The 12,346-nt window shown below is 37.3% G+C and overlaps 2 protein-coding genes across 2 annotated transcripts; both read left to right on the top strand.

Moving 5' to 3' along the window:
* Positions 1-5,667: 5,667 nt before the first annotated feature.
* On the top strand, positions 5,668-8,101 carry LOC103322855 (endo-1,3;1,4-beta-D-glucanase-like). The gene is made up of 7 exons (XM_008224798.3): positions 5,668-5,867; positions 6,120-6,141; positions 6,484-6,610; positions 6,771-6,861; positions 6,964-7,053; positions 7,125-7,225; positions 7,568-8,101. The coding sequence occupies exons 1-7, from the start codon at positions 5,720-5,722 to the stop codon at positions 7,706-7,708; spliced, it is 720 nt and encodes a 239-aa protein (XP_008223020.1). The 5' UTR covers positions 5,668-5,719; the 3' UTR covers positions 7,709-8,101.
* Positions 8,102-8,605: 504 nt separating this feature from the next.
* Positions 8,606-11,728, top strand: LOC103322856 (endo-1,3;1,4-beta-D-glucanase-like). The gene is made up of 7 exons (XM_008224800.2): positions 8,606-8,889; positions 9,425-9,446; positions 9,979-10,105; positions 10,415-10,505; positions 10,709-10,798; positions 11,075-11,175; positions 11,506-11,728. Exons 1-7 carry the CDS (start codon positions 8,742-8,744, stop codon positions 11,662-11,664), a joined length of 738 nt encoding a protein of 245 aa, XP_008223022.2. The 5' UTR covers positions 8,606-8,741; the 3' UTR covers positions 11,665-11,728.
* Positions 11,729-12,346: the final 618 nt, after the last annotated feature.

The raw sequence follows: 12,346 nt of genomic DNA, 5'->3' as shown, positions 1-12,346 counted from the left end.
AGTTCGGTCTCTTCCATCCAAGTTCGAATATCTTTTATATAGATTAGATTAAGTTAGAGTAATTTGCACTATCACTTAAAAAAATTCAAAAAAAATTATTATATTTTGATTGTGTCAAAACCCTTTTTATATGTTTCATTTTTGGGGGTGTTTTTTTGGACCCAAAATGGAGGTTTTTCAACAACTAAAATCCTAAATTTTTTGAAATATGAGAAGAGTATTCTGAATGTATACCAGGGTTGATTCTAAGATTTCGTAAGCTGAGGTAAACTTTAAAATAACACTCTTCTATAAAATAATTGTTTTTTTTAATTTGGCTGCATATATAGTATATGGCAAACTAATAATCTAAATTATAAAGGATGAAGTTTCTCACCCACACATTACCAAAGTGTTAAGAAATTTGAACCTGAAACCACTGAACTACAAATCAATGCTTTCTTATTGGCACAGCAGTCATTTTGTTAACATTTGAATTTACTACTCTTTTATAGATTTCATGAGTTACTAACATTAAATTAGCATATATTGACCTGTTGTACTTCATAGGCCAAGCCGCCACGTCATTGGCCAACTGGGCTGGACATGTTTAACTAACCAGGTTTCTTCTGCTATGTGACGTAAGAAATGACGTTTGTCAGTTCAATCAGCTCTCTATATTGTTAGAATTCTTAGTTTGTATATGTATTTTCAGATTAGGAAGAGATGTATTTTCTGAAGATTTCAGCTAGAGAGAATGAAGAGAAATGAGGAAGGCACTGTTCTATTGAATTCTTACAATCTGCAGCTTACATAGTGTGTCTGACAAGAGAGAAATGTGATTCTCTTCTAACAGAATTACAACTGTCACCCTATTAGGTGCTTACACGTGTCATACCAAATCTAAGCTAGAGAATCCACCTAGACTATGATCTAATGGTTCTCATTACATCATTTAAAATAGACAGAACAGAAAATAGAAAATGACTTCTGCCTAAGAAATCAGGCAGAACATGACTTCTGCTCTAAGAAATCAGGCAGAACATGATTATATTTCAACACTCCCTTCTAATCCTTTAGCTGATTTCACTCCAAGCAAGCTTCTCAACCTCACAAACCGATCCTTAGGCAGAGCCTTAGTCAAAATGTCTGCTATCTGATCTTCTGTCTTGCAGTACACCAGTTCGATTTCTTTTGCTTGAATGGCTTCCCTTATAAAATGAAATTTCCTGCTGATGTGTCTTGTCTTTTGGTGATGAACTGGATTCCTTGCCATTGCAATTGCAGAGGTGTTGTCACATAGAATTGGAGTCCCTTCTACCTGTTCTTCACCAAAATCTTCAAGCACAAATCTGAGCCACTTAGCTTGTGAAGTTGCTTCTGCAGCGCTCACATACTCAGCTTCGGCTGTAGATAAAGCAACTGTGTTTTGCTTGATGGAAGCCCAAGAGAACATGCCTGAGCCTAGTGTGAAGGCATATCCTGAGGTGCTCCTCATATCATCCTCACTCCCAGCCCATCACTGTCACAATACCCAATTAGAGTAGCTGTTTTCCCCTTTGCAAACTCAATTCCAAAATCTAATGTGCCTTGTATGTATCTCAGCACCCTTTTAGCAGTTCCCATGTGTTTCTTTGAGGGATTGTGCATAAACCTAGCAAGCAAGCTAGATGCAAACATGACATCTGGTCTTGTGGCAGTCAGATAAAGCAGACTCTACAATCTGTCAATTCATTTTCATCTGCTGCTTCACTTCCATCTTCTCTACACAATTTCTCATTCACCACTAATGGAATTGCCACTGACTTGCAGTCTCTCATTCCAAACTTCTCAAGAATTTTCATGGCATATTTCTTTTGATGAATGAAAATATGCTTATCAGTTTGTTCCACTCCCATGCCAAGAAAATGGTGCAACATACCCAAGTCTGTCATCTCATAGTGTTGCATCATATCTTGTTTAAACTCTTCAAGCATTTTAGGACAGCTTCCAGTATATATAATGTCATCTACATAGAGTGAGACAATGATAATACCTGAGGTGTCACTTGTTTTGATATAGAGAGTAGCTTCACTTAAGCTCTTCTTAAAACCTGCAGTGTTGAAATAGGCATCTATTTCATCATACCAGGCCCTTGGGGCTTGTTTCAGTCCATATAGAGCCTTGTTCAACCTGTACACCTTGGTTTCCTTGCTCTCTTGAACATATCCTTGAGGTTGTTCAACATAAACTTCCTCCTTTAGAATGCCATTGAGAAAGGCAGACTTCACATCCAGTTGAAATAGGTTCCATTCCTTTTGTGCTGCAAGGGCTATCAAGGTTCTGATGGTGTCAAGTCTTGCCACAGGGGCAAATGTCTCATTATAGTCGATTCCAGGCTTCTGTGAATAGCCTTTAGCCACAAGCCTAGCTTTATTCTTCTGCACAGTACCATCTAGGTTCAGTTTGACCTTGTAGACCCACTTAACACCAATTACTGGTTTGTCAAATGGCCTGTCAACTAATTTCCATGTATTGTTCTTCTTAATCATCTCGAATTCAGCCTCCATTGCACTTCTCCATGATTCATCCAAATCTGCTTCTTCAAAGCTGTCAGGTTCTACAATGCACATGTTGCATTGTGTCATGATGTCATTAATACTCCTCCACTTGTGAGGTGTGTGATCAACCCTTTGAGTCTCATCAAGCATTTCTTCCCCTTGAGGTGCAATTTCTTCTTCCATCTGCATTTGAGTATCCAAAAACTGAGATTGTTCATCTAATACCTTCTGTTCAGTTTCTGCAGTACCTTGATTTCCATCTGGCATAGGCATTCTCACATCTGCATTGCTAGGATTCTCCCATGTCCATGAGGCTTCTTCATCAAAATAGACATCCCTAGACAAGATAATCTTTCTAGCCTTAGGATCATACAGTCTATAGCCTTTTTCACACAATCCATAGCCCACAAAAATGCATTTGTGACTGTTTTCTTCCAACTTGTGTCTCAAAACAGAAGGAATAAGCACATGACATAGGCATCCAAACACTTTCAAGTGTGCAATACCTGGCTTTCTTCCTGTGAAGGCCTCAAATGGTGTCATTTTCTTAAGAGACTTAGAAGGACACCTGTTGAGAAGATAGACTGCTGTATGAACAGCTTCTGCCCAAAACTCATATGGAAGTCTCTTTTCATGTAGCATAGACTTTGCCATCTCAATTACAGTCCTGTTCTTCCTCTCAACAACTCCATTTTGTTGAGGGGAATATGCTACAGTCAGCTGCCTTTGTATTCCAGCCTCACTGCAGTATGCAAGAAATTCATTTGACATGAATTCTCCACCTCTGTCACTTCTAAGTGATTTCACCTTGTGTCCACTCTGCAATTCTGTCATTGCTTTGAACTTCTTGAAACATTCAAAAGCATTGGATTTATTTCTGAGAAGATAAACCCAAGCCATTCTTGTATAGTCATCAATGAATAACATGAAATATCTGTTTTCTGACATTGATGCAATCTGCATAGGACCACAGATGTCAGTGTGGACTAATTCAAGTGGAAACGAGCTCTCCAAGTAGATTCTGCAGAAATGAGTCTCTGTCTGCTTTCCCACTTGCAGCCTTCACAAACTGCAAAATCCTTCTCCAGACTAGGCAGTCCATGAACCATGTCTTGATTTGCCAGCATCCGATGCTTTGATCATTAAATGGCCCACCTTTTATGCCAAGTCTGCAAACTGTGAGTCACACTTGCTCTCAGCACCAACTGAGTAGCAGGTACCATTGTGAGAGAGAAACACCTATTGATAGTCATTGGAACCTTAGCTATAGGATTTTGCAGTGACCAATCATCAAAAATTGTCACCATTCCCTTTCCAAATACTAAACAATACCCATGTTCCATCATCTGACCAACACTGAGCAAGTTCTCTTCTAAACCAGGCACCAACATCACTTCTTGAATGTGTTTTCTGCCTGTCTTGGTTTCTATCACAAGTGTGCCTTTTCCTACAACTTGAACTGTCTCTCCAGTCCCCATTTTCACCTTGGAAGTTACATCCCTTCGAATATCTATCAATAGCCTTTCATCTCCAGTCATGTGGTTACTGCAACCACTGTCCACATACCAAGAATTGTTCAATTTCACATCTGTCACGGCATTGCATGCATAAAACAATGTTCCAGTTACTTCAGCCTGATTGGCATAATTCACCTTCTGCACAGGTTGATTTTCATGGCAATTTCTAACCATGTGACCAAACTTTCCACATCCTCTGCATTTTGGTTTTCCTTCAAACCAGCACTTGCCATAGTGCAGTTTTTCACAGTGCTTGCAAGGTGTTTTAGTTCCATCATTTGATGCATTTGGTTTGGGATTAGAATTGGACTTGTTATTCCAATTCTTCCCATTTCCCTTCCAGTTCCTCTGAGACTTGTTACCTCCAGAAGAACTTCCATTCTTAGAGCTTTTACTCTCTATGTTCAGGCTAGTAAAAGCCTTTTCTGTGGAATTTTCAGTGTGCCTATCCAACCTGAGCTCAAAGTTCTTGAGAGACGCAACCACTTCTTGAATTTCAAGAGTGTCAAGATCCTTTGAATGCTCAATCACAGAACATATAGAGTCATAAGATCTAGGCAAGCTAATAAGTAATTTCTGCACAACTCTTTCTCTTGGTAACTCTTCACCATAACTTTTCATTTGATTAATTAGATCAAATAGTTTAGCAACATAACTAGAGAATGACTCACTATCCTTCATACGAGTGTATTCAAACTCTCTACGTAAGCCTTGTAGCTTCACACTTCGTACCTGTTTATCGCCTCTAAACTTCGCTTCAGAATATCCCATGCACGCTTTGAGGTTTCTTCATTCACTATTCTGGGAAAAATTTGGTCTGAGACTGCACCTTGGATCAGTCCAAGTGCACGAGCATCTTTCATCAAAATCTCAGCCGTTATAGACTTCTCTTCTTCAGCAGCTTTAGATCCTTCTTCCTTTCCTTTTTTTTTCTTTGGATCTGAAGCATCAAAACCATTTTCAACCAAATCCCACAGTCCATGAGATTTCAGAATGGTCTTCATTCGAATGCTCCAAAACTCATAGTTTTCTCCATTGAAAACTGGTGTACGAAGCTCAGAAGAGCTTGATCCTGCCATGTTAGACATCAGACGCAGCTAGAAAAGCTTCGTGAAATTTTGAGTGAGCTCAACGTCAGCCCAGCCAAACACCAGCTCGATCTTCACAGATTCACGCCCAACAAACAATCGAACCTGGCTCTGAGGCCATGTTAGAATTCTTAGTTTGTATATGTATTTTCAGATTAGGAAGAGATGTATTTTCTGGAGATTTCAGCTAGAGAGAATGAAGAGAAATGAGGAAGGCACTGTTCTATTGAATTCTTACAATCTGCAGCTTACATAGTGTGTCTGACAGAGAGAGAAATGTGATTCTCTTCTAACAGAATTACAACTGTCACCCTATTAGGTGCTTACACGTGTCATACCAAATCTAAGCTAGAGAATCCACCTAGACTATGATCTAATGGTTCTCATTACATCATTTAAAATAGACAGAACAGAAAATAGAAAATGACTTCTGCCTAAGAAATCAGGCAGAACATGACTTCTGCTTCTAAGAAATCAGGCAGAACAGGATTATATTTCAACATATATAACCTCGCCTCCCTCCACGTTTTTGACTTCAACTTCTGCTTCTCACTGTCTGAAACTGAAACACTGTGTGAATATCTCAAAGTCCAAAATGTCAAGTGCTGAATGCTTCAAGAACCCACCAGTACTGGGCCCAACATCTGGAGCAGGGACTCTCCTAGAACTTGGGGGACTTAAAACGTACTTCACTGGCCCAAGTGAATCCAAGCATGCCATCCTTCTAGTCTCAGATGTTTTTGGTACCAACCCATCAACATTTTCTTCATTAATCTCTGTTACACAAGTTGATTTTGATTCTTCTTTTTTAGCTTAAATTTGGAAAGACATGGGAGTGTGTTTTTGAAAACAATGATGGGTTATGAGTGAATTGTTTAGAAGAAACTCTGTTGATAACTGGGGCTAATAGCAGATTAAAAGCTAGTTGGGTTTAATACTAGTGGTTTTAAATTTAACAACATGTTGGTTTGCTTGTTTTTGTTATGTTTTTGCAGGGTATGAAAACCTAAATTTAAGGTATGGTTCTCTTCTCCCCAATTATGTCAGGATCAGTGGTTCTACTTTATTAATCAATAAAAATGATCAGATTCATAAAAGTATGCTTCTTTAGGGACAAGTTATAAAATTGACTGGTACTTACTCTTGTTTTCTAGTAAAGAATTATATTAGTCTGCAATCTGCATAAAAGTGCCTTGCTTTGACAGAGAAGCAATATATATATGAGGGTCTTTGAATCACTCCCCTTAATCAAGATTGCCATTTGAGTTGGGTTTCATTTGTCCTGATATGATAGATATCTGTAGCCATAGTCATTACTTATTCAATGAAATGAATGTTCACATTGATTGCTCTGGAAAGGAAACTTGCGGATAAAGTTGCTGCAGCTGGATTTTTTGTGGTAATTCCTGATTTCTTTTATGGTGATCCTGTTAATCTTGACAATCCGCAATTTGATCGAGAGTCGTGGCATAAAGCTCACAGCAGGGTAAGCCTCTTTCTTGATAGAAATAGATACAATCTTTGTAAATGGCAATTAGGATCCTTAGGAACAAGAATCAAGAAAAATGAATTGTACATTTATGGTTTACAACCAAAGCAGAAAAGGAACAGTTTATATATTGGTTATGTCTTTTGGACTGCTTTAGGAGAAAGGATATGAAGATGCCAAACTAGTGATTGCTGCTCTGAAGAGTCAAGGCATTTCTGCCATAGGAGCTGCAGGCTTTTGTTGGGGAGGTAATTAAGCCTTCTAACTTTAGGGTAAACTAGTTGTCTATAGAGAGCAGAGAGTGGTTTAGCTGATAAAATGTGGCTTGCATTGCATCACATTTGCTTCAGGGAATGTGGTGGTGAAACTAGCAAAGACCAATGACATTCAAGCTGCTGTAATTTTGCACCCTGGTCGGTTGACAGATGAGGAAATAGTTGGTAAGTTTCTTGCTTTTAAACTCATCATCAGAAGTACTCGTTACCAATTAATTAGCAACATGCTTGTACAGAGGTTAAGGTTCCAACTGCAATATTGGGAGCTGAGATTGACAAAACTTCACCCCCGGAACAAATGAAACATTTTGGAGAGATTTTATCAACTAAATCTGAGGTAAGAATCCCTCAGAAAAACTACTCATATTTACTATGGTACTGCTGGCTCTCCTTTCCAGCATCTAGATGAAGCCTAGGTAGCATCCTTTAGTTTCAAGACTTAAAATTGGTACTCAAAAAGCCTTTGTTAAACAAGAAAATAGAATCATCTCTTTCAAATTCCAACTTCTGTGGAAGTAATAAAATAAACTTTCTGCCAGTTTTTTATTTTTTATTTTTTATTATAAATATTTATAACTAAAGAAGTTATCTTTTTACATCAGATATTCATATTAGTTTTGGCTTTTACAGATTCTACCTTTGGTATCAAAATTCACTCTATCATTTATATTGTTTTCAGTTTAATAGCTTTGTGAAAATATTTCCTGGAGTGGCTCATGGATGGACAACAAGGTACAATGCTGAGGATGAATCAGCAGTCAAGAGTGCTGAAGAGGCTCATTTGGACATGTTAAATTGGTTTACCAAGTATGTCAATTGAAAAAGATTGTTGGTACCAAACTACCCAAAAGAATTGGCAACAGGGTTGCAACTATTGTGGCATGTATAAAGATGATGAGCTTTTGAAGCCTCCACAACCCTAAGGGCCTTGGCAAACTCTCTTACTTCATGATAGAGGTGAAATTTGAAGATGTGGGCAGGTGGGTGAGAATAAAATGATGTATCCACATAGTCTTTCTAGGCATTTCTTAGAGTTTGACTGGACTGAATAATAGTATATGATTGTGTATGAAACATTGAGACTGAGCAAGTGGCCTGTACTATTAGCACACATAGCAAATGGTTTGGTTTGTAAAATCATATTTGGAAAGTTCAGAATGAGCCAAAAAAATTTCTACCTATTTAACTAATAAATTTTAATTTCTTTTTTCAAGGTAATGGAATTCATAATTTCTTTCTGTTGAGTGTGATTTTCAAGTTACAGTTCATATGATCACTCATGATGTTGTGAATTCACACTCTGTTTAACTTAACTTTTTATCGGGAATATAGTTATGTTGCCTAACTTATGTTTATAAGGAGCACAATCATGTTCGTGTTGTTATCATCTAAATGTTATGGGGCACAATTTGTCTTTGGGTTTGCACAGTTTTGATGTCCTCTTCACTTCTTTGCTTTTATTTTAGATGATGATAGATTAGACCGAATATTGATCCGAAGTGCTCTTTGTTAGTTTATTTATTTATTTTCGGATTAGTCCCGCCTTGTGACCAAAAACATGAAATTGATGACCAAGTTCCATGTTTCCGAGTTTCTATAAACGTGTAACTCAGCCACGCATATACTTCCAACTTTTTGGTGACGTTTGAGATGATGCAAACAAATGGGGCACCACCTTTCTTCTTAAAATTTCCAATTTTAGGCTGTTGTAGCTGCAAAGTTCGATTTTGATTCTGACCCAAAAAAAATAAACAAGACAACACCTTTCCAAGTTCCTAATTACTTAGAAAGTTCATGCCTTTGACACACAGTGGTGTGTGTTTGTGCATTTTGTGATCAGAGAAGAAGAAAGGATGTCAGGCCCTCAGTGCTGCTCAAACCCTCCAACCATCAACCCATCAAGTGGCTCCGGCCATGTTGAAAAGCTTGGTGGTCTCGACTCCTATGTCACTGGCTTCCCTGACTCCAAGCTTGCTATTCTTCTCGTCTCTGACATTTTTGGTACTTGCCCACCATTTCAAAAACCTGTCTCTGTTTTTTTCTTTTCGTTTGGTTTAATAGTTTGCATTTTTACTTCATTGTGTGATATGGGTTTTGTTGTTCTTTCCTTATTGTGCATTTGATGGGTTTTTGGTTCAATGGGCACTGATTTTTAGGCTGTGCATGTTAATGGATGCTCTGATTTTGTTTGGTTTACTGCTGAAGTTTGGTGGAATCAGTTTATGTCATTTTCGTTTCCCCTTTCCCTTTGTGGGTTATCTGCGTCCTTCATGATGTTTGATAATCTAGCTTCAATTATGTTCAATTTGGTTATGAAAATACTTTTATGATATCAAAACTTTATTTTCGCCTTTGTGTGTACTTTTAGTGGGATACTTATCTTTTTTTTATTTTCTCTGTCAATTGAGAAAGAATGTTCTTTTTAAAATACGATTATTCATTTGTATCTGATTATCCAAATCATCTTATATAATTGTTTGCTGTGATGTTATATCACCACACTACTTTTAATATTACATGTTGCTTTGTCATGCAGGATTTGAAGCTCCAAACTTGAGGTAGGACTTATTCTCATATATGTTTCACATTGTTTACAGCGTATTTATTGTTAGTGCATATAGTTCGAACAGTCCCTTCTCTAATATCGACTCCTGGCCAGCAGTTACTCTTGCTGATTAAATTTGATGACTTGGTGTGCACTTTGGAATAATTTGCTTGAAGAGTACAGTCATTGAGGGTTTAAAAAAGGTTATAATGTAACTAAATCTTGAAAAATAGTTACAAAGCCATTAGTTTCAGGTTGTCTATCAGATATAACAACGGTCGAATTCCCTCCCATTAGTTTCAGGTTGTCTATCAGATATAACAACGGTCGAATTCCATGCCTTTTTTAGGTTTTCTGATGCTTTGAAGATCCCTTCCTTTATTTAGAGTGTTCACTCTGTAATATATATGAGGATGAAAATTTATCCTCGCAGTTACTGACATCAAAGATTTTCTTTGAAGGACAAATGTGTGTAGAATCGCATTTCCATGATTCCATAATCTTCTACACTCTTGAACTAATGCAACCTGCCTTCCATTTTGAAGGAAGCTTGCTGACAAAGTTGCAGCCGCTGGGTTCTTTGTTGTTGTCCCTGACTTCTTGTACGGAGACCCTTATGCACCTGAAGATGCCAATAGACCTCTACCTGTTTGGATAAAAGATCATGGACCGGTCCGTTCTTTTGCTATTACTTTTACTTTTATGTTTATCTATTTTGTTGTACTTTTACAAGTATCATTGAGTTTGCATAAAAATTTCAGATTCTTATGTTTATGGATTCTGCTTGGCAGTCATAAGAAAGTTTGGCAGTCCAATAACTGTTGTTATGTTAAACTTTTTAAAGTTGTTCACTGCTGGGACATTTTGCGACAATGTTAAATATGTGTCCCTGATAATGTGGTATTACAAAAGTTGCTATCAATAATGGATTATTCAAGTATTGTAAAAAAAATTGGCGTCTGAATCTATTTTTGTTGATAGTCCAAGGGATTTGAAGATGCAAAACCAGTTCTTGGAGCTTTAAGAAGGAAAGGTTTTTCTGCAGTCGGTGCTGCAGGCTTCTGTTGGGGAGGTGAGTTAATTTTCCCTTCTCATTAACATCTTCATCACTATGTTTCATTTTGCCTTGCATTGAAACAAAAATGTCTCCTGTTTAGATTTTTTTTTTGGTGCTAAAATTTATGAAGTCTTTTTACTTATCACACCCTCATTTCATTAGTTCAACCCATATGGAAAATATTGTTCGATTGACATAGATTTTTGTCCTGTTCTCAGGTAAGGTTGTGGTTGAACTTGCAAAGCACAATTTTATCCAAGCTGCTGTTCTCTGTCATCCTTCATTTGTCACTGTGGATGATATCAAGGGTAAGATTTCTGTATGTAATATTCAGAAAATTCCTACCTAGTTAGTATAATTATCATTTTAAACAAGTATCACAATTAGGGTGCTACACCTGTTCCCTCTATGCCTACCAGCAAATTTTGAAAAGAAAAAAAACATATATATATATATATGTATATTCTTCTCTCACTAATTATTGTTTTCAAGTGTGCAGATATTTGAGGAAGATTATAAATAAATAAAACAAGGTAAAAATCAGTCACAGTTTAATGATCTATTCCTGGAACTACTTTTTTCAGCTGTTAAGGTTCCTATTTCTATACTTGGAGCTGAGATTGACCATATGTCCCCACCTGAAGTCGTGAAACAATTTGAAGAGGTTTTAACTGCAAAGTCTGAGGTAGGAGTATCTTTGATCCAAACAATCTTCATTACTAGTGCCTTTGTTTTTCTTATATATTATGGCGTATAATTATGCCATGGCTTATAGTTATAGGTAGAACTTTTCCTTACAAGATCAGATACCATTTTGTTTGAACTTCAAAAACATTTTACTTTTGTTCTTTATTCTTTAAGAAACGATAGGAAGATACCAAAAACACCCCATTCAAATTAGGGTTCATAGACTGTCAAGACCTTGATGGGGAAAGAGGCACCACTGTGGTAGCTAGCTGGTAGTGAGAAACATTTCAAATTTGTTGAAACAACTGTTGGTTTTATGTAATCACAGGTTAAAAGCCATGTGAAGATATTCCCGAAAGTGGCACACGGGTGGACCGTTAGGTACAATGTTGAAGACGAAGCAGCTGTTAAGTGTGCTGAGGAGGCTCATCAAAACTTGTTGGAGTGGTTCTTGAACCATGTCAAGGGAATCAGATCATCACTGTAGTGTTTCTTGAACCATACCTGGACTTTTATGTTACAATATATGTATTTAAAGAACTTTTTGGTTGTGGCTTGGGCCTCTGTGTAGCTAGAAAAAAACACCGACTGCATATCCTGATCCTTTGCGTTTCTCCGCATCCATCTACCACTGGAAATGTCCTATGCCTTGCCAAAAATGAGAGTTATACAGACATCATAATTTTATAATAATTGATGCGCCATCTTTTTTGGGAAACAAATAATATTGTGGAATGAGGAATTTGAACTCAGCACTTCGAGCGCAGGGTGAATGCCTAAGCTATTAAGTCCTTTGCAATAAATTGATGCCCTTGAATAAAAAAAAAAGACATTTGTTCCACCTTAGAATTCTAGTTCAATCATTTTCGTTTTTTTGGTGTGGAAGGGATAGGGAGGCCGATACATTCAACACTTCAGAAACTCACCAACTTTGGTGTTACGGAATTGTCAAGTTAGGACTTCCTTCAATAGAGTGGTGACTTGAGTGTTTTTTATTATTTTTATACAAGCAATATTAAGGAGAAGGGAGAAATTGAACCTAGGACCTCAAGTGTGAAGAGAAATACTTACTATTTAAGCTACCAACTTATTATGGTAATACCACTGAGGATCCTTACATGCATATTAAGCAATTTTTTGAAATATGTGCTACGATCAAAATTCATGGC

The sequence above is a fragment of the Prunus mume genome, linkage group LG2 (assembly GCF_029339155.1).
Source record: "Prunus mume cultivar Tortuosa linkage group LG2, ASM2933915v1, whole genome shotgun sequence".
NCBI lineage: Eukaryota > Viridiplantae > Streptophyta > Magnoliopsida > Rosales > Rosaceae > Prunus > Prunus mume.
This window is presented reverse-complemented; position numbering and strand designations above follow the sequence as displayed.